The 23,312-nt window shown below is 47.3% G+C and overlaps 1 protein-coding gene across 1 annotated transcript in view; it reads right to left on the bottom strand.

The window, feature by feature from the left end:
- Positions 1-5,253: 5,253 nt before the first annotated feature.
- The window catches only part of LOC147701385 (trypsin-like), a 123,620-nt gene continuing 105,561 nt past the window's right edge, over positions 5,254-23,312 (bottom strand). The window contains exon 5 of the mRNA XM_086930074.1: positions 5,254-5,495. Coding sequence (XP_086786200.1) covers positions 5,334-5,495 — 162 coding nt within the window. The 3' untranslated portion in view covers positions 5,254-5,333. The remainder of the gene's footprint in view (positions 5,496-23,312) is intronic.

The raw sequence follows: 23,312 nt of genomic DNA on the forward strand, positions 1-23,312 counted from the left end.
AAAATTGGATCACGGGATTTGCTATTTATGCCGCAGTTATATTGGAAAAGTATCCTGTGTTGGGTCCTCAAATGATGAGCTATATCTCCCTGATACATGGTGCGGCAGCTGAGTTTCCAGGCCTGGGGTGGTTAAAATATGATAAAATGTTTAGACAGATGAAAGCAGTCCACCCAGGTATATCATGGGACCAGCGGGAGATCAATCTATGGCACACAGTATTTTATTCCTCCCCCTCAACGTCTAACACTGCTCCCCCTGCTCAGAGTCAGTCCTTTCGGAGTGACAAAGGAGACGGCGATAAAAAACAGGCCTGCTGGCAGTTTAACAGAAATGAGTGTACCAGGGGGGTCTCGTGCAGGTTCAAACACTGCTGTTCGTATTGCGGTGGAACCTCCCATCCAGAAATCAGATGTTTCAAGAAAACCGGAAATCCCAAAGAACAGTCCAGCCATACCACCCCAAAAGGAAAGCCACCTAAAACTTCCGACAAAGCTACCAACCCCATTAAACGGCATGTCCTGACACACCTCCTCAGTAAGTATGACAACCTTGAGGAGGCTCAATTCCTGCTTCATGGTTTTACGTTTGGCTTCCGTATCCCGTCTTCAGCCCCCCCTTCTAATGTCCCGCCCCGCAATCAAAGCTCAGTGCTGCGAAATATGGAGGCAGCACGAGACAAGATCATGAAGGAAGTATCCTTGGGACGGGTCGGGGGCCCTTTCAAAGATCCGCCTAACCCTAACCTTGTTTGCTCGCCGTTAGGATTAGTTCCCAAAAAAGAGGAAGGTAAATTCCGCCTGATTCATAATCTATCAAGCCCCCCAGGGTTATCTGTCAATGATAAGCTAGACCCAGACCTGTGCACGGTGCGGTACACCACGTTCGACACGGCCATTGAAAAATTGCAGGCACTGGGGAAGGAAGCACTAATGGCCAAAGCTGATATTGAGTCGGCTTTTAGGTTACTTCCTGTTCACCCAGAAGATACCAGGTTGTTGGGTTTCACTTTTGATGGTAACTACTTCGTAGACTTGTGCATGCCTATGGGATGTTCTATTGCCTGTGCAGTTTTCGAGACGTTTGCGAGGTTCTTGGAATGGGCAGTGGATCAGTTCCTGACCTCAGACAAATCCCATGCAGTAGTGCACTACTTGGATGATTTTTTATTCATGGGCCCTGAGTGTTCCCAGTCATGCAGGAAGGCCCTTCTGGGCTTCCAGCACTTGGCTGGGGCGCTGGGGGTGCCATTGGCGGCGGAAAAAACTGAAGGTCCGACTACATGTTTGACCTTTTTGGGCATTGAAATTGATACTACAACAGGTGTGTGCAGGTTGCCAAAGACTAAAGTAGATGCCTTCAAGGCCGCAATTGATAGCTGCCTAGGAGCAAGGAAGGTATCTTTACACCAGTTACAAGTTCTCTTGGGCCAACTGAACTTTGCCTTGCGGGTCATACCAATGGGCAGGGCTTTCTCCAGGAGTGTAGCAAGGGCAATGTCCGGGCTGCGGGCAAAACACCACAGAGTGAGGTTATCAGCCGAGGGGAGAGAGGACTTATTGATTTGGAAATGTTTCTTGCAGGAATTCAATGGCACGGTGTTGTGGCGGTCTGCCAGCACCTCAAACGCTGACCTTGAGTTATTCACTGATGCTGCAGGGAGTATTGGCTTCGGGGCGATTCTGGGCCCTAAATGGTGCATGCAGCACTGGCCAGTCGAATGGATAGAACGAGGTCTGACCCATAACATTTCCTTTCTAGAGTTGTTCCCCATAGTGGTAGCGTTGCACTTGTGGGGGGATATGCTTGCAAACAGGCGTATTGTATTCTGGTCGGACAGCATGTCAGTAGTTATGGTGATCAATAACCAGAGAGCAACCTGCACTTGGGTGCTCAGGCTGTTGAAAGAGTTAGTATTGCAGTGCCTGAGCCACAATGTCCATTTCACTGCTAGACATGTTCCAGGTGTGGAGAACAAAGCGGCTGATGCATTGTCTCGTTTTAAGTTGACAGAATTCCGGGCGCATTGGCCGCAAGCAGAGACAACAATGACAGCCTTCCTAGCGGAGCTATGGAAGTTTGGTGCCCCACGGCTGCCGAGTTGATAGCAGCATCCTTGGCCCCAAGACTAAGTGTATGTATCAAAAGTCTTGGGATTGTTATACGACATACTTAAGGGGAGCGGGCCTAGTGGACGCCTTTGTGCCTCAGAGCGTGTTAGGTTTCATAGTACAACAAAAAGAGAAGGGGAAATCAGTGGCATTTATGAAAAGGCAGTTGTCGGCATTGGCATGCTATGCAGGGTTACAGGGAGTTTCGGACCCGACAAAAGACCAGAGGGTAAGAAGAGCAGTGAGAGGTTGGGAGCGCTTGACACCGGGGGGAAAATATTCCAGAAGACCTATAGACGTAGGGAAGTTGGTTAAAATCTTGGAGGCGCTGCCGTTCGTTTGTTTTTCCCCATACGAGACCCAATTATTCCGGGTGGCCTACGCCTTAGCTTTTTGTGGAGCATTGCGGATCTCTGAATTACTCCCAGCGTCTAAGACAGATAGGGAGGGGGGCCTAAGGTGCTCGGACATAATTGAGTCGGAAGATGTCCTGAGGCTTAGAGTTCGTAGATCAAAAACGGACCCTTTAGGTAAAGGGGCTTGGTTACAATTGGGTAGAGTAGGGGGGGAGCCCTTCTGTCCAGTTAGCTTACTGAGGGGATTCATGCAAGTCAGGCCTCAAGGAGCGGATGATAGATTGTTGGTTCACGAGAATGGTCTACCCCTTACCAGGTTCCAATTCACACGGGTAGTAAAAATGACCCTGGCAAAGATCGGAGTTGATCCGACCGACTTTACATCCCATTCATTCCGAATTGGTGCAGCGACAACAGCTGCTGGCCTAGGCCTGCCCGAACAGGCGATTAAGAGATTGGGTCGCTGGAAATCTGCATGTTGTGAACGTTATGTCCACCCGCAATTAGTTTAACTAGTCTGTATCTTTATTTTTCCGTCCCCTTCTGCCTAGAATCATTCTCACCGTGTCTCTTAATGTTTACTATAGGTACCTCCCCTAAGAGAATCCAAATATGTTGGTGTGGCCACTCCTTCATTCGCAGGGCGGGGGTGCACTTCGAAAAGACGCTCAAAAACAGGGTGCACATGAGGCAAGGTTGTGATCATCATTGGGTGGGCATAGGCAGGCAGCGCCTAGCGGACGTCCCGAGGGATGTTAAGGCGGCCTTGGCCAGAGGCATGCCTTATCCGGATGTATTCGTGTTGCACTGCGGAGGCAACGATATGATTCCGGCCGGAAGGAGAGGAGTGAAGGAGTCCCTGTTCTCTACTCTAGCAGCGGTCAAAAGCATTTTTCCGGAAGCTATAGTAATATGGTCAGAAGTCATACTGAGGCTCGTTTGGTCGCGGGGCGCACCTATGAAAGCAGTGAACAAATCGATTAAAAGGTTGAGCCAGTCGGTGGCAGAAATCCTCCAAAAATCTAGTATTAGAACTATTCGTCACAAGTTGATACAAACGTCCAGGCCGGATTTATACGTGGAGGATGGAGTGCACCTTTCTGAGGCGGGCACTGAGATATTTATAGAAACTGTCCTAGGGGCCATCTCCGAAGCTCTCGAGCCCGGGGGGGGAGGTCGAGTCCGCCAGTAAGCGCCTCGCCCTGTGGTGGGGTTCCGTACAAGAATACCACGGGAACTTCTTGTCTAGTGACAGTTTTTACCTCTGAACAGGTTTTCTAAATCATTCTGGACTCTGGGCTGGCGGGAGAGTTGGGGCTGACCTGCTGGTGGCCCTGGCTCTTCAGCCCTACCCCGGAGGCCGCTGGTTGCCCAAGTGGGGGCACATTATTCACCTGCGGCTCTGTTGACCGGAAGGGGGTTAACGTAAAGAGAGCAGGCGATCTGGGTTGTGGCCTGCTGGCGCAACCCTGACGTCAAATCAAAGGCCCATTGGAGAATGGGCGGTAAATGAGTGTATATTGTATATAAGTGCAAATTTATTCTTAAATACTGTGATGGAAAATTTTACTAATAAATAAAGAAATGGGGGTCAATGAAGTAATTGACCTGTGAACTTAATTTTTAATAAACAAGCACACTGCAGAAAATCAAGCAAGACTCCCGAGTTTGATGTTGAAGGGGGGCCTCTCGTAAAGCATGTAGTGGGGAGGTGGAGAATGCACTTTGTATGCCATCAATGAGTAAGATGGGAATTCTGATGTTCCACTCTGTTGTAACGGTTCATTTCGATGCTCTTCGCAGTGTGCTTTTGCTCAGTGGTTGGGGTGGGGGGAGAGCATGTTGCGTTACAGCCAGAGTTGCTGAATTTGGACCTATGAAACCAGTTCCAAGTCTAAGTGCCGGCTTGCTGTCCTGAGTTTCGAGGCACATCACTTAATTCACTCTAGGAAAAGTCAAGTGATGTGCGCAATATAAAAGTAAAACATAAACGGAAAAAAACCTGGCACACAGCTCGGCAACAGATGTGACTATAAATGGTTACTAAACTGCCCTTTCTGGTTTGGGTGGGTTTCATTCCTTGGCGCCACCTCACCATGCTTTAACATGGTGGCCATGTTAGGTGAAGGGAAACCTCAATGAGTCAATAGGAGTTGACTATAAACTCTTTTTCTGTGAAAGAGCACTACTTCTGCCCAACCAAATACTGTACCCATGACTACCAACATGTGTGTGGAGCCAAAGCCCTTCTCCTGGAAATGAGTATCACATCATTGTCTGGGTGTCAAGCCAGACCATAAGAACAAGGGGAAATGTAACATTTCTCCTCGTTATGCCTGCCTCAGGGAGATGCAGTAATTTGGCCCAAATTCATGTCTACAAATATTTATAGATATGCATTTGCAATCAATTCGATCAGTATATACACGGAAACTCCCATGCACCACCCACGGAACACTTGCTTCACTCAAAGTAATGCGCTGCATTGCTTCACTTTTGGTTTCAAAACAATGCAAGCCACCATTTGCGTTGGTTGGTTAACAGTAACCTGGATTTTAAACAAACCTGTCAGAAACATCTTAGTAAATCTGGATGCTAATGTTTAAATGTCCTTTCATATCGCAAGGAGTTGAGTCCCTAGCATTTTGTACGTTAAATATGGGTCTCGTTTGCTATTATTTATACTAATATCAAACAAGATTCACAGAGATTAAACTATGTCAAGATTATACTTTGTACATGTGTAACTTTACAACACGTTGTATAAAAAAGAACTCAACAAGTCATTATTTAACGACTAATTTATTGACTGTACAGGCAGAACTTTGAGGTTAGAGCCAGAAGTAAAACACATTTGATGGGGATGTTATTTTCCACAGGTTCCAGCTATTTTTCCATTTATCCATTCCAAGTATTTGCAGATCTTGGTGTATACTCCGGGCTTTCCTGGGGCACCACATGGCAAATGCCCCCAAGAAACAATCCCTGCAAGTTGATTATTGCAGACAAGAGGTCCTCCGGAGTCACCCTGGAAGTGAGCACAAAATTCAGACAGTGAGAACAAGGTACACACTATTCTGTAATAGGAGAACAAGCAAGAAAAACGATTATAAATATTGATTGTGCTGTATGAGTTAAAGTAAAGGATGAAAACAAATCGGGATGGACTGTTGTGTGATAAAGACTAGACTGTTAGACACCATGGCTCAAACTATAGGACCTGCCTTGCAAACATTTTTAAGAGCTGGTCTTATTGCAGAGGAGCAGACTGGCTTTAAAGGAGGGTCATCAAGGCCTACTCTGTGATATGAGATGCGTGACTACAGCAGGAGAGGTCCATGACAGGGTTTTCTCAGCTTCTTGTTATACTTTCTTTCATAGAAATTAAACTGTTTGCTTACTCCTTGATAAATAAGTGGTTGGAACCTTAATATGGTCACTATGCTATATCATGCATTTGTCCCTCAATGTGGCGTTCAACCAAGCAGAACATTTATACTCTGGTGTGTGGTTTCTTGCTCTCATTACTATCTACTTAAGTTAAAAATAATCTGTATTCAACTAATGGGTAACTCTGCATTGTAATTCTTATCCTGTTGTTTGACCGCTTTGTTAACACTTTGCAAAAACTAATAAATCGACTCAAACAAAAAATGAGATGGATGACTACACATGCAACAGGTGCAGATTCCAAAAGAGGGTCTCCATCATTTATTAGTTGGTATATCCCTGTTTTTTTCTCAAAAGACAGTGGAAGGCACCTTTAATGAGTGCCACAAGGATAACCGTGCACGGTTAGTTCCCACAGAGCAGCTTGTGTCACAGACTGCATGTCTGCATGGTAGAACCCATGCTCCCTGTCCCAAGAGTGGGTTGAACGCAAAGATATTGAGTGCCAGATGTACGACTATTCCGTATTGTGGATTGGAAATTGCTATTTTTTGCGCCTCCCAAAAAGGAATATTTCTAATGTGCCTCAGACAATTTAGCTATTCCCAAACAGGTCGCAAATAACCTGCCTCATCAATATTCATGAGGCAGGTCCCAATTTGCAACCCATTACGAATAGGCTGTGTTGTGTGGCAGGGTGCAAGGCCTATTTGGTGGACTAGTCGCTTGCGCAGGGGTGTTAGCGCGCAGCAGCAACCATTGAGCCTCACACGCCGTGCCAGTCGGAAGTGACGTGCCCGAGCTCACGCCTTCCATTTATTCAGCCCCGCAGGCCACGCCTGGCCTGCGGATGTAGGGATGCGTGCAACGTGCGTCAACTAGAGTGCTAACAGCACTACATCCCTATCCAACTATATAAACTTTTGCAAAAAGTCCAGACCTTGGATGTCCATCGCATGCAACAACTTTTAATAAAGTGCTCTGTACTTGCGTGTCCCTTTGATGACGGCTTCAGGGTCTCAGCTGACAGGCATAGTCCTTTAGTCTCTGACTTGGGGGTGGATCGGGCCGCAGGTTGTACCTCCGGATGTTATCTGGGCCGTGCTCTATGTTGCGGGATGGATTCCTAATGGGTGTGTACATGGTTGGGAATCCACACTCTGACTCAGGCACTAGCTCTCGGGTCCCTGCTGATGAGTTGCATCCATCCTCTTGTGTCACGGCCCGGGGTGACTCGCTGATTCCGTCCGCATCTTCGGTGGTCATCCTCAGCCCAGGGGATACCACTTTGAACCAAGATGTGTTCCTCGACACTTCCTCCCCCTCTTTTCTAGCGGTCACCATGGTCCCTTTCGTGGCAGTTACCGTCCATGGGCCTGGTTCGTAGAAGGTCTGGAATTTCCCTCCGGGGCATCTGTTTCGTATGACTACCCGATCTCCTCGGCACAGCCGTCGTGGTGCTGCTCTACGCCGCTGGCTCGCTCGCTGGTTGTTTTGTCGTCGACGTTTCTGAATCTCATTCATGTTATCCGGGACCGGCACTGGCTCCGGGGCAGCAGGAAGGAGGTCTCGACGTCGGCCTTGAAACATGAGGGACCACGGGTTCTTCTGGGTGGTGCAGTGAGGAGTTCCTCGATATTCCCTTAGGAAGTCATGTAGTGTTTGTTCGGGATCGGCCTCCTCTACCATCGCTATCTGGAACATCTTGTTGAGGGTCCGCATGAATCTTTCTGCTTCCCCGTTGGCTTGCGGCCATTGGGGTGTGATGCGCCGGTGCGTGATACCTCGGGCCTTCAAGAACGTGGCGAACTCCACTCCCTGGAACGGTGGTCCATTATCGCTCTTTATCTCCTCAGGGTAACCAAACATGGAGAACAGTCTTTCTAGCGCCGGCCCCACATGTGTGAATGCCGTGGAGTGCACTCTCTCAACTAAGGGGTACTTGGAGTACGAGTCAATAGCTACTAATGTGTGTCCCTCTCCCGGGAAGCTCCCGAAGTCCAAACTGACTTTGGTCCAGGGGGTCGTGCATGCTTCGTCAGTGATTATCGGGGCCGGCCTCTCGGGATCACTCGTCAGTTGGCAGGACATGCAATTCTTCACGTAATCCTCCACCATAGCTTCCAATTCAGGGAACCACACTTTCTCTCGCATGCGTGCCTTTATTTTCGTGGTGCCTTGGTGGCCGCCATGAGCAAGTTGCGTGGCTCGGTACCTAAGGCGTTGTGGTATCACCAGGCGTGTTCCTCTTAGCAGCACCCCTTCTTCCGTAGCGCTGAGTTCATTGCGGACGTGCCAGAACTTCGTGAGGGTCTCTTTGTCTGCTGCTGTCCAGGTGTTAGGAGGGTGTAGGTAGTTACTCCAGGAACCTTCTTGTACGGCTTGTAGCGACCTCATGTACGGGTTATCATCAACGGCCGCTGCCTTGATCTCCTCAATGGTCATGCATTGGGGGCAGGATGTGAGTGCTACCCACTGAGCATATTCCTCGCAGTCATCATAAATGGGCACTGGCTCTTGAGGTAGTGGGTGGCGCGACAGGTAGTCAGCCGGATTTTTGGCTCCTGGTCTATACACCACTTCCATGTCATATGCTTGAAGCTGAATCACCCACCTCTCAATGCGTGGCGGAGGATGTGGGGCGGTGCCCTTGAAAAGAGGCACTAGGGGCTGATGATCTGTGACCATGACGAATGAATGTCCTTGTAGGTATAGGTGAAAATGACTGAAGGCCCACTTGATTGCCAGGGCCTCCTGCTCGATTTGAGCGTATCTGGTCTCAGTTGGGGTCAGCGCCTTGCTGGCAAAGGCTAAGGCCGTCCATTGGCCAGGCTCGTGCTCTTAAGTCAGAACTGCACCTAGGCCCACCGGGCTGGCGTCAACAATCACCTCGGTCCGTTTGGCAGGGTCAAAGTAGGATAACGTTGCATTCTCCAGGAGGGCATCCTTTATCCCCTGGAAGGCTTCATTTTCTTTTGGGCCCCACTACCACTTGGCGTCTGTTTTCGTTAGTGCTCGTAGGGGTTCACTGCGGGTTGCCAGGCCTGGTATGAACCGGCCGCAGTAAGTGGCCATCCCAAGGAAACTCCTCACCTCCGTCGGTGATTTCGGCGCTGGAGCATCCTTTATGGACTTGGATTTCCTTGGGTCAATTTGAACTCCTTCTTGGTTAAAAACGTAACCAAAGAACTCAATTGAGGATTGAAAGAATTGGCATTTGTCCCTGTGGAGTGTTGCTCCGTGTGTGCTCAGTCTCTTCAAGACATCTCGCAGATGTTTGTAATGTTCGGACGCGGTGGCAGAGTGAATTAAGATGTCGTCACTGACATTGATTACCCCCGGCAATCCCGACAGAAGCTCCCTGATTGTATTTTGGAACACCTCCGCTGCCGATGATATTCCAAAGTTGAGGCGTTTGTATCGCCGGAGGCCAAGATGAGTACTGAACGTAGTGATGAAACGGCTCTCCTCTGCGAGGGGTAGTTGATGGTAGGCTGCATTGAGATCGATTTTCGAGAACCATCTCGAGCCATTTACATCGGCCACTATGTCGTCCTTTGTGGGCATCAAATGTCTTTCTCTCCTGATGGCGGTGTTCGGCAACCGCATGTCGATACACAGGCGGATCTCGCCTGGCTGTTTGGGCTTCTTGACTATGACCATGGGAGAAACCCATGGGGTGGGTCCTGTTACCTTTTCAATAACCCCAAGGTTCTCAAGTTTTTCGAGTTCTTTCTCTACTAACGGCCGGAGGTGGAACGGTATCTGCCGGTGGCGTAGGGCTGTGGGGGTGACAGATTTGTCGATATGGAGTTTGATGGGGTCGCACTTAATGCAGCCTAATCCTTCAAACAGTTCAGGGAAACGCTCTAACAGTTCATCCACTTGGTGGGCTCTGATTCGGTTAGCAAACGCTATCAGTTTTAGGTCCTCAGCAGTGTGGCTGCTTAGCAAAGTGTCGGCTTCCCGGTCGATTATGTGAACTGTTGCCTTTAATTCCGCCTCATCCGCCCGGATGGGTATCACGATTTTCCCTTTGAGGGGTAGTGGTGTATCCGCTCCATAGGCGAAGATTCTTGTTTTGGATCGTAAGACCTCAGGCCGAGGGCGTAGCTTGTTAAATTGTTGCAGCCCCATGACATTGACGGTGGCGCCCGTGTCGATGATGGCTTTTACCTCATTCTTCCCCATTTGCACCACGCATGTCGGTTGTGGCCGTCGTCTCTGCTTCAGTTCCCGTGCAAAAGAGACTACGTATGCTTCCTCGTCTTCCGAGTCCGAATCGTCATAGATTGTAGGTAGGTGTTTTTGAGTCCTCTCCGGGGGTGGGTGACTTAGCGATAACTGGCGGACGGCTTTTGTGGGCGTCCATGGCTTCTTGGGAGTCCTGGGTTGGTTCTTCCTGCGGCAGACTGACGCAAAGTGGTTTGGGATTCCACAATTCCCACAAGTTTGTCCTTGAGCCGGGCAGTCTTTAGCCGCATGGGGTTCATGCCCACAATACCCGCAGCGGGCTTGAGGTGAGTCTCTCCGGTATCCTTTCTGTGTTTGGCTACGTGTCCGGGGTCGCACCGCGTCTGCCCGTTCTACTTTGATGGTTTCGGTCTTGATGGGGGTTTTGTGTAGGGCCTGTTCCATAGCCGTCGCTCTGGCATCCGAGAGTTCGTGAGACCTAGCCAGGATGAGGATGTCTTCCAAGGAGATCCCCGGTTTGTGCAGGATATGGCCTCTTAGCGTTTTGTCTCGGCACCCCTGGATCAGCTGTCTTCTTATGGCCCTTGGCTGATCCTCATCGGTGGAACTAGCCAGCTCCCTCACTCGGGTGTGGAACTGGTCCATGGATTCCCCATCCCGTTGGCGGGCTTGCCCCAACTTGAACACCTCAAAGTCTACGTTTAGCTGGGGATCAAAATGGTTGTTGAGGGCGGTGACCGCGGCAGCATAAGAGGTCGCTGCACCCGTGTTGGGGAGGTGTTTGAAAAGTCTGAAGATCTCGTCCCCTGCGTAGTGGAGAAGTAGGGACCTTTTCACTGCGTCATCCGTCTCTCTTGTGACCACAAAGTAGTTCTCTAATCTCTCCAGCCAGATTTTTCATCGAGGCGAGGCCGTGGATGGGTCACTCGCTTCGCTGAATGGTGGTAGCACCCCAGCCACTAGCGTGCTGGAGGGAATGTTAATGACCGGTGCCACAGCATCTCCATCCCCCATGGCGGTGACTCCCAATTACAGTTAGGGTGAACTTCCAGTTAATACAAGTCCCCACGTGAGGGCACAGTAGTGCGTGTACCTGTGCAGGCAGTCGCTCAGCTTGTCCTCCTTGCGCTGTGTTCGCCGCCAAAACCACGTGCCTCGTGGCAGGTGAGGGAAGGGACGGTCAGGGCTGCTCCAGGGTTCCTTTTCCAGGCCACCAGCGTCTGCAGTGTCTTCTCCAGGTGCCACCAGGCTTCCCCAGGTCTCAGCAGGCCAGAAGCACGATGCACACGGGATGTGTGGGGTTGCGCCAGGCGTTTTCCCGCTTCTCACGCGAGAAGCGTGAGAAAAGGCAGGGTGCGGTGGCCTCGCGTACCACGCAAGATGTGTGGCAAACAGCACTCAGTCGCAGAGAGCGGTTCGGCGGTGCGGCGGCTGTCGGCGGTGACATGCGCTCCCTTCACGGAGCAGTATGGTGAGACACAGGCACTGCTCAGCAGGTGGGAAGCTGGCAGGGAGGAGCACGCCGGCTCCCGTGAAGCGGGTGGGACCGCCGGGTCATACGCGGTATGCACCGCGGGAATGAGCAGACTGCTCTTCTGGGTCTTAGGTGTACGGGCGAGTGTTGGGCCCCCTCTCCTCGTCGCCGATGTTGTGTGGCAGGGTGCAAGGCCTATTTGGTGGACTAGTCGCTTGCGCAGGGGTGTTAGCGCGCAGCAGCAACCATTGAGCCTCACACGCCGTGCCAATCGGAAGTGACGTGCCCGAGCGCACGCCTTCCATTTATTCAGCCCCGCAGGCCACGCCTGGCCTGCGGATGTAGGGATGCGTGCAACGTGCGTCAACTAGAGTGCTAACAGCACTACAGGCTGTAATCACAGGGAAGGTGACATGCTAGGGACAGCAGACCACCATGTCTGTGTTTGCTTTTTAAATATAGTAATTTTTTTTTTCAAATGCAGCTCATTTTCATTAAGAGAAAATGGGTAGCGTTTAAAAGAAAAAAATGAAAGTATTCTTTTCAGTTTTTAAGGGTAGACAGGGATGTTAAAAAATATTTTCGCATACACTCACAAAAGTACCACCTACTTGAAGTCGGCGATAAACTGCAATTGTTTTGCACCCACATTTGTGGCCACAACACAACTGTACATCCCCCTGTGACTTGCTATTAGGAAGGGATGCCCTTGGCAGGTCTCTTCCTAATAGCGACTTGCAAATCATATTTTGCGAGTCGTAAGTTTGTACATGCTAAAACCCTTTTTAGCGGGCACAAACGATCCAATTTTCTGTTTACGATTGCTAAAAAAGGTCACACATCTGGCCCTGAGTGTGTCAGGACATCCATCATCGATCTCTGACCTTGTGGGGCACTCTAAAACGGGTGTGCATGTGGTGAACTGGTGACTTTAGGCAAACAAACAAATGGAGGAGCTTTTTGATCTGGCGCCCTATGTCTGTGGGCTTTGACTATTCTGCTCATGTACGTAAAAGGTGCACTTATTGCATGCAGAGCGAACTGCACTTTTATTTAGTGGAGTACATCGCTTCAGTCTGCGCCATGTGCACTTGTTTCTGAAAATGGTTTCTCACTCAGCATTCATTCAACAGTGCCCTCCAGACAAACCACAGAAGGATTAACATAGTCATTGTACAGCCAAATTATGGGGTATAGGTTATACATGGTCACTGAGGAGATGTTTGTTCTTTGTAGGGAACTACATTTCACCAGCTTGAGCTCCACAACTCTATAAACTTCAGTAACGTTTAAATAGACTAAGAACCTTTAGCCAATTGGTAACCCATCTGCTAAATCATCCTCCCAATCACTCTTACACTTCAGGGAGGATTGAAGTGTGCTTGACATAAAAGTCTTCTAGAGGGTTGAAAGAGGGTTTCCATTGGCTCTAAAAAGCAATAGGGTTTGAAATACTGGGCATATGATAAGAAGCATTGAGAAATGATCCCACTTTTCTCTCAGGCCCGTCATAATTCCTGCATTTTAAAGCAATATGTATGGTAAAATAGTATACTAGTTGAATGTTATACTACCAGGATAATTTTAGATGCTCTACAAAAGTGTCATAGCTAGTATACTGACTACATGAAGACTGCAGAAGTAAGGATGTTTAGGTAAGCATAGATTATTTATAACTAACTCTGCATACATGTACCTTAACAATATACATATATAAAATATATATGGCTGGCAGATTTTCTTTCTACAAAACAAAACTGACATTTAGATCAATCAAGAAAGTAAATCTTTCTCAACACTTCGGACTTCATCCGGTTCACTTCAGAAGGCAGGGCATTTCTAACTGCAGCAGTAATGCTCTTGAACAAGATCCATCTGCTACAATATAGCCATTGAGGGGTTCTGGTGACATCATGAAACCATGACACCATTTTAAATATCACCCGAACCCTACAATGGCAATATTTGATCATATTGCACATTACCCATTATGTATTTTAGTATTACCTTGAAAAAACACCCAGAGAACCTTGCTTATTCAAAACGTTGGTAACAGTGTGCACCAACTGTAATTAGTATGTTTAGGTTTTATTTTTCTTGAATAAATTGTTCATGAATCAATAGGCAACGGTGAAGGTCAGTTGATTTATGTGATTCTGTGGCTGCAGTGTTTACCCTTATAGTTATGTGCTTAGTGTATTTACCACATAATTTAGCTTTTACTGGAGTGAGTCCTGATCCCTAAGAGGTGATCCCCCACAATTCTTAGACATTTGGTTGGCATCAGAGTGTATTCCTTCTGGCTCGACTGTAGATTTCTTTGGAACCGGTGCAGCAGAACACTACTCACGGCAGGACCTCACGTTGATCTCAGTTCAGCCGCCAGCAGCACGGGATCAGATGATAGCGGATTCAATATTATACCATCCCTAACACTGAGCAGATTCTCACCATCAGTGGAACTTGGTTTTTTAGTAGAGGATTGCCGCCAAACTCTGCGGCAGAGCACCCAGGCGAAGAGAGGTGCAGACGGAGGAACAAATGCAGAAAGCAAAGGCGCCAATGCAATATCAGGAAGCAACAGGGGCATGTGGCAAAATGCAAGGAAGAAAAATTGAGCACTGAGCAAAAAACAAGTGTGGACAATACTGTAATCAACTTAACTAATTTTAATCTCACTGCAGCAGAAATCCAACTACTGTCACTAGGTTTGTCGTTTGCCCGCCTAATCGATTCAAATATGTTCAAACTAGAATCGAAATTTTCTAATTTATTCGGAAGCTCAATGTTGTAAATAGGATGGTCACAGATGACAGGATACTTCTAGTTGATTACATGTAGATTTATTGTAGGACACAGCTGAGCACACAACCTCGCTAGCTGACCAGACCATCAACTGACACTAGTAGAATTCACAGGTGGAAGTAAGAACATACATAGGCATTGTGGCAAACAGAGAATGAGAGAACACTAAGAAAGGATTAGACTACAGACAACCATATTACATGAAGAATCAATGTACAACACATCTCCCTCCTTTACAGAAAAGAAATGAAATAAAGCAAAAACAAAGATTACAACACCTACCCCATGTAGTACAAAAACGAGAAACGCAAATCTAATTAAGTACCACACGAGGTATCAGAAATATCACTAACATGAACGGAAATACAATAAGATAGTAGTATTGTAGACATTTGTACTACACACACCATCCCCCTCCCTTGGTGAAACCAAAACACGGTTTAGATGAATGAAAATCAATGCAACAAGGAAAGGTGTTCACGCTCACAACCTCCCCAAACACAGGTACACCAAAGAATAGGTACACTTTCCACACTGACCCCCAAAACACACAATAAGTTAAACAAACCAGGTAAAATTATATAAGCTCTCCTAGATAGAGCACATCAGGGGTATTGACCCTTAAAACTAGAATGAGGCTCTGAACGTCAGCGCAACATAGGGTATACCATGGGTACTGACTGGCCCCACACCCTCCCCAAAGAAGGGTACACCATTGGGTAAAAAAAAACACCGCCCTAGGAAAGTACAGCCACAACAGCTTTTCTTACACTTTCCACAATGACCCCCAAAACACACAAGTTCACACCCTGGAACTAAAACTACAACATACCCTACATTGGGTATACCATGGGTACTGACAAGCCCCACACCCTCCCCAAAGAAGAGTACACCATTGGGTAAAAGACACCGCCCTAGAAAAGTACAGCCACAACAGCTCTTCTTACACTTTCCACAATGACCCCCAAAACACACAAGTTCACACCCTGGAACCAAAACTACAACATACCCTACATAGGGTATACCATGGGTACTGACAAGCCCCACGCCCTCCCCAAAGAAGGGTACGCCATTGGGTAAAATACACCGCCCTAGAAAAGTACAGCCACAACAGCTCTTCTTACACTTTCCACAATGACCCCCAAAAAACACAAGTTCACACCCTGGAACTAAAACTACAACATACCCTACATAGGGTATACCATGGGTACCGACAGGCCCCACACCCTCGCCAAAGAAGGGTACACCATTGGGTAAAAAACACCGCCCTAGGAAAGTACAGCCACAACAGCTCTCAATACACTTTCCACAATGACCCCCAAAACACACAATAGGTTAAACACACCAGGTAAGATTATATAAGCTCTCCTAGATAGAGTACATCAGGGGCATTGGCTCTTAAAACTAGAATAAGGCACTGAATGTCAGAACAACCTCTCCATGAAGAAAACAAAAGGAGAACAGACCCTTGAAACTGGAAGAAGAGGGAATCGCTCATACAACCTCCCCTAAGTAAACGTTTATCACCCTTGCAAACTGTGCAACTTCCCTTAAATGCAAGAACAAACTGGATTGAGACAGTAACTGTCCACACTTGTCCCCATAAAAAGAGTACCCGTATGGGAAATTACTATGGATAAACAAACAAAGGGAAAGAACCTGAACACCGGTGAGCGGTCCCTCACCCGAAGTAATCACTAATATGAAACTGGTTCAAAGTTCGTTCTATGTAACTCTATGTGGCTCCATGAAGGTTGTCCTCTACCATTATCAACAAGTCAACCCAACCATTGACACAAGTATCGTGACCTGCAGCAGGCAAGACCAGTCAAGTCTCATAAGTAACTTTGAAACAGTCATCGTGTACCTGATGTTGATCTAGTACGAGCACTCTCATACCTCATACGTGCACCATTTACCAACGCACTTGGTGACTTAATCACCTACAACTCAACCAAACAGGGGTGAAAACACACCACATAGCCCCTCATAGACAAGTTGATGAGTTGCCTAACAACTATACACAACTCACACACAACATTTGTTGTGGGACAAACTCTAGTCCTGGTTCCTCTCAGATCCTTTCTGTCACAACTCTCTGTCGTGAATCTGGGACCTTAGTCCTGGTACTTCTGTAAGCCCCACTGTCACAATTTTCCTCAAGGTTCCGGGACTCTAAACCTTCTTCTTAATTCAACTGGAAACTTCTCAGTCACAAACGCTCAGATGCTCAATCCTCTCCTAGATTCCTTGACATGCTTCTGGACTCACTGTCCCATTTCAGATCTTTTTCTTTAAGTTTTAGAGTCACCACACTTACAGCCATTATCCTGTACATTCTCAGTCCTGAACACCGATTTTAGACTCTACATTGTTCACAGACCCAGTTCAGAACTCACTGTTCCTCCGTTGTGGACTTCTGGTCCAAAATCTGACAGTTCCCGTTGTGGACTTTCTGTCCAGACACTCACTTGGGACCTTTGTCCCTGTTGTGGACTTACCGTCCAGAGTCTCACGTGGAATCGCTGTCCCCGTAATAAACTTATCGCCGAGACTCTCACCTGGGACCACTGTCCCCATTATGGACTTACTGTCCAGAGACTCACATGGGACTAGGACCTTTGTCCCCGTTGCGAACTTACTATCCAGTGTCTCACTTGGGACCTCTGACCCCGATGTGGACCTTCCGTCGAGACTCTCACCTGGGACCTTTGTCCCCGTTGTGGACTTGCTGTCCATGCGCTCAATCTTTGTACTGAGATATTCCGCTCTTTGTTCCGGGACAACCTTGTCTCCCCCAGTACAGTGATAGTCCATTATAACGTTTCATTTTTACTTTGTCCCCTCTTGAACCAAGCTTGTTCCTGCGACCTTTGTCGTCTTCTGTTTCTCTTTGTGATCATTGGACTGTATCCCTTCAAGATAGTGTCCAAGGGCTTTGTCCCCCAAACTCACCCTGAAACCAAAGACTCCTTTCTGCTTGTTAGTAATGGTTCAGGCACTTGACCAGCTTTAAATTGTGGGACTATATTTCTGACCCGCCTCTGTTTTTATTGATGCATTGTGGCTGAATAACTGATTTGTGCTTCTCATTCTTGTTCCTGGACGCTCTGTACCTTTTTGCTGAAATCAATGCCAAAGGCTAGATGGTGGAAACAGCAGATGCTTAAAGTCTCAGTCTGTCCACGAAATACAAATGCCAACTTATTGTCTCTGTCAGTTCACCAAAAAAACAAAATGCACATGACGACGGTACAATTTGCGCTTTGATTTCCACACTGACTCACCAAAAACATGAGTGACATAGCGCGAGGTAACAAACTCAATACACAAGTTCAGTGCAGACTAGGCTTTACTCGCACCAAAGTGGAATGCAATGCCAAAACATGAACACATTGCGCAGTTTGTAATCGTGTTACACATAAACATAGACTTGACTGTTGAGCAAGATGATGCAGATTACCTGACTGTGGCTGACTGAATGTCCATAACGGGTTAACTCATACCCGCACTATCAATATGTCCTTTCATGCCTGGAGATCACTGCCCGGTAATAAATGTTGTTTACCTCATGTTCAGCTCAATTTAATGAATGCGCAATGGTGCTGCGATGCGACACGAACTCGGGGCCTTATTTATGAAGGCCTTGCGCCGCCGGTGCGTCACTTTTAACATGGGAAAAAGTGACGCACCGGCGGCGCAAGGCCTTCATAAATAAGGCCCTCGGCCTCTAAGATGTACGCTTCACTGTGCGTCAGAATCCTGTCACGTGACAAGGCCGCTTGTTGACAACTTCAGGACATGAGGGAGTGACGCAAGATAGCGCGTTACCCTGTTACCAGGCAACGTACGTTACACGCACTCAGTAACTGACAGATGAGTGAAAAATGCCCGGAGATAATTTTATATTCCTTCGCGTTACACATAATAACTGCCAAAATGTTCTCCAAAACAACCTTGACTCGATGCTTGCCTCCCGTTACAGATGTCACCAAACTCTCAAATCTTAAAAGTGGTTGACATAACAGGAGAGATCCGATCCCTTGACATTCAAACCGGGGTTCATTAAGAATATAAATGACACTTCAAACAGTCTTCGGAAACATCTTGGTATAAACACTGCTCTAGCTTGAAGATATTTTATCGTAAGTACACCATCTAGTGGCAATAGTGATAATTACGCTTTGAAAAATAACTCACGATTCAGAACAGTCATTTGTCTCAATTGAAAGCTGCTGGGGATAACTTGCGTCGTGTTTCAACAGATTGCCACAAGACTTATTTTGTAATGAGATTGCAGTAGGTGGGTTTCTTCGTTTCTTCATTAGTTTACTCTCATCTTTCATGAATTTTCCTTGTTTTCTTGCCACCTTTCAAACAGTAGATGACTTGCTAATGCGAGATGCTGCCAAAAATCAGTAAATGACTCACGTTTTGGAAAGGTTCGCTTTTCTCTTCTTTGTGAAATTTACACACTCCTCATTGTCCACTTTCCAGTTTCTTAGATCACTTTGCTGGCAGCAGATAGGTGGACTGCATGGGGTTCTTTTCGCGAGGTGTAGCTCAGGCTGTGTTAGATGGTTTCCTCTCTGGTCTGGTCAGCAGAAAACGTCGCCAAAATGTTGTAAATAGGATGGTCACAGATGACAGGATACTTCTAGTTGATTACATGTAGATTTATTGTAGGACACAGCTGAGCACACAACCTCGCTAGCTGACCAGACCATCAACTGACACTAGTAGAATTCACAGGTGGAAGTAAGAACATACATAGGCATTGTGGCAAACAGAGAATGAGAGAACACTAAGAAAGGACTAAGACTACAGACAACCATATTACATGAAGAATCAATGTACAACACTCAAACTTCTAAAACATTTCAAATTAAGCAAAGCTACCACCACTGCTTCTAACTTCTCGGCAAGTGACAAACCCAGCATGCAGCTACAAGAAGGTGACATCATCAATCTCAAAGCCATACATGCTCTTGTGGATAATTCCGATGACATTGACTGGTCTACACAAGATCTGCTGGTAAATCTCAGCACCTCTGGTAATCTACCTGCCCCAAGCCCATTCCGTCCGCCATCTACCTTTATCCCTCTCATGACCAAAGATGCTATTGATACTTTCAGTGATTGTGTTATAAATGACCTGAAAGCTCTCAATCGCAAAGTATTGGTGAGGATGAAACGTTGCTCCTAAAGGGATAAACAGTATTCAGCATTAATGAAGAAGCTAAATGAAAACCCTGATATAATTGTAACCAAGCGATACCAAAGGGAACGATAGACGGAGCGTTTGAGCAAATCAAACACTCACCCCCAGTCAACTGATCTGGGTTTAATCCATCATCATTCATTAGCTCACACTTCACCACCCCAGTTCAGACATGGCCATATGCAAATCAGTCTGACCCTGTGCCTCATGGGAACAGTCCAGCTCGAACTACCAAGCCATGTTTTCCCTGCACCGTAAACAAGCATCCTGGTACTGGTTTCGGATTCATAACCCTCATCAACCAGGCTATCTTAATTCCAGTGGCAGAGTGAGCAAGGGACCCATGTCTGGGCATACCCTGTCAACTTAGGGTGAACAAAGCGATACCAAAGGGGATGATGGACGGAGCGTTTGAGCAAATCAAACACTCACCCCCAGTCAACTGATCTGGGTTTAATCCAACATCATTCTTTAGCTCACTCCACCATCCCAGTTCTGACATGACCATATGTAAATCAGTCTGACTCTGTGCCTCATGGGAACAGTCCAGCCCGAACTTCCAAGCCATGTCTTCCCTGGACGGGAAACAAGCATCCTGGGACCGGTTTTCGGGTTCATAACCCTCATTAACCAGGCTATCTTGAATCCAGTAGCAGAGTGAGCAAGGGACCCACGTCTGGGCATACCCTGCCAACTTAGGGCATACAAAGCGATACCAAAGATCAGTTGATTGGGGGCGAGTGTTTGATTTGCTCAAGCACTCCGTCCATCATCCCCTTTGGTATTGCTTTGGTATCATGGTGGGAGGAGCATGTCCTCAGGCAAACCCACAGCAAACTGTATGAAGCGCATGATATCCGATGGTGGCGATTCATTGATGATATCTGTATTATCAGGAAAGGGTCAACTGAATCAGCAATGAATTCATGAAATGTGTTAATGACAACAGATTAAACCTTGAATTTACTGCTCAGATTAGTTCGGAAAAGGTTCAATTCCTGGACGTAGAACTGTACATTGAGAATAACATACTACAAACCAAGCTCCATACAAAAGTTACAGCGGGTAATTCAATACTGCATGCCCAGAGTTCTCACCCCATCATCAATTGAAAAGTATCCCTTATGGGGAATTTTTACATATAAGACGAATTTGTAGTTCCAATAGTGACCTGGTGAGTTGCCAGAATGACTCCTTTCAAAGATTTTTAGCCCGTGGTTACAAAAGCAAAGACTTGAAGCATGCATTGCCTAAAGCTAACAGTATGAATCACAATGAATATCTGGGAACATTTTCCAATAAAACCATGTCTAAAGCTATATTTAGTACCAATACTACCTCTCCAGACCCTGCTCCTGTTGTGTTTATTACTGCTTGTTGTAGTCAGAACAAGGAAATAACAAAGGTTATTTATAAGACATGGCCTATTACGTTGTCTCAATTGGTGCCTAATCTACCTCAGATTACATTCAGGTGGGCACCCTCTATGAGGGATGACTTGGTTAGAACTAGTCCTGCGATAACCAATGTAGGAGAGTAGGGTCTGCTTCCTATGGTTACCCCCAACTTTTACTGTGATTCTCTGTTTTTTTTACTTTAGTGTGGCTGTGGACCTGCTAATCAGACCCACAGCCCAGCTGTTCTCTCTCTAAATTGATACTATGTACTTTAGGTACATACCAGATTGGTTACTCAGTCACCCTTGTGAACCCCTGTGTAGTGTACCATAGGTACCCAGGGTATAGGTGCACCCTAGGCCTACCAGGGGCTGCAGCATGTATTGTGCCACCCCTGGTTTGCCTTCCAAACTGACACCACAGGTCTGTTCACACAGCCTGGGTAAGGTGGTGTAATCACCCCTTACGTAGATATAGTATACCTATATCTATATATACATATAGACACATATACAACTAAAAGTCACTCCTATGGCAGGCCTTGACAATCCTGGAGGCAGAGTGCTTAGTTTATGTGAGAGGGTGTCCTGGCATGACCTGAGCCCCTCTGCAGCTTTCAGAACCATCTCCTTAGAGCTGTTCTGTGCTATAGCCATACCATATACTCTTAAGTGCATTATAATCCACGCAGTTAATGCTAACTTTGGTTACACAACAAAACATGTTGTGTAAGGTGTCAAACACTTTGGAATACTAACCCCCCCACAAGATCTGGCGGCGGGGTTGGCATTCCACCCTTCTAGAGGGAGAAGACATGTAGTTACTGGTTTACCCGGATAAAATTAAACAGAGCCTCAGCATCACAAAATGGATGCTGCTGCCACAGACACAAGTCTGCCCTCCTGCTGCTGGACAAAACTCCGGAAAAGAGAAGAAGGTAACCCTACTCACAAAGGAACCAGGGTGCTGGACGAAACTCCGGCAGGGGAGGCCTGGACAATACGTTTCCTGCCCAGGGAGGTGCTGGCACCTCCTCAGACAGGCTCTTTGTGTATTGGGGCATGGAGGGCTGCATTCAGTGAATGCTTTCCAGACACTGCCTGGGGCACACTAGGTGCTCCATGCATTTCCCAGTTCAAACCGGTTGCTGGGGAACTCAGCTCTGGCATGAACCCAGCTCTGGCATGAAACTGGACAAAGGTGAAGGGGTGTGCCCACTCCCACCCCAGGTCCACCCATAGGAGGGACCTTTAAGTTAGTCCAACCCTTAAACATTGTATAAGTATAGGATCCCAGTCCCTAGGACTTTAGATTACCCTGGACGAAACTCTGAAACATATATCCTGGACCTTCAACATTCCATTTCGACTAAATGATGGAAGACATCTCCCTTGTGGTCCAGGAGTGACCACCCTGTTCAAACAGACACCAAAAGCATCTTTGCTGGTCTGCATTTTCAAGGCTCCCGCCGGATCCTGAAGAATCTGTGACACAGGACATGGACTTCCAGACATCTCTGGCCCGATCTTCGCTCACAGCAAAGCTGAGACCCGTGGCAGACATGAGAGACGTGGGACTGGAACTCCTGGACATCCTACATTTTGCTACCTGCATCAACTTCCTGTGGTATCCTGAAGTTGTGCCTTGAGGTACTTGAAGCCCCAGACCCAAGCACCTTTTGCACCAAAGCTCAGAGCTCCACACTCCACAAGTGGCCAATGTACTTGCTTTCTGCATTTCCGCTCGACGTGTCTTTGCCGTTCCTAGTCCATTGGCTAGTGATCCCCCAAGAAGACAATGCTTTATTTCAACGTGCATTCCTGGTTGCTTCAAGTTTGCTCCAACTTCCCTGCAAAGGAGAAGTTCCACAGACCTTGCTGGTCTGCACCGAAGCCCATCTCGACATCCTGTGTGGTTTGCGTTTGCCAAGGCTTATTGGGTCCAATCTGGATACCGACACCGCAGTCAGCTAGATCCTTTATGGGACAGCTCGAATCCAGCTCCTGGTTGTCATCGACGCCTCCTGGTCCTCGTGGCTGAAGAGACAAGCTTCACCTTTTCACCTAAAATCAATCGAGATCTGGTGGCATCTTTCTATCGCCGCCCTGGTCACTGGCAAGTAGCCCAGACTTTGTCCCTTCTACTTTCAGGTTCTACAGATCTTCGATCGACCCTTGGGTCCACCCGGACACTTTTCCTCTGGTCGCCTGCAGCACTTCTTTGCAGATCTCCATTGAAATCGACGATGAAACCTGACGCCAAAAGAGACCTATGCACCCGGCTTCCGTGGGTGAGGTAACAAGAGTACTCTGGTAGTCTTGAAGGTATTGGCCCTCCTAGTGTCTAAATCTAAAAGGGTTCCAT

Source organism: Lissotriton vulgaris, chromosome 7, assembly GCF_964263255.1.
Source record: "Lissotriton vulgaris chromosome 7, aLisVul1.2, whole genome shotgun sequence".
Taxonomy (NCBI): domain Eukaryota; kingdom Metazoa; phylum Chordata; class Amphibia; order Caudata; family Salamandridae; genus Lissotriton; species Lissotriton vulgaris.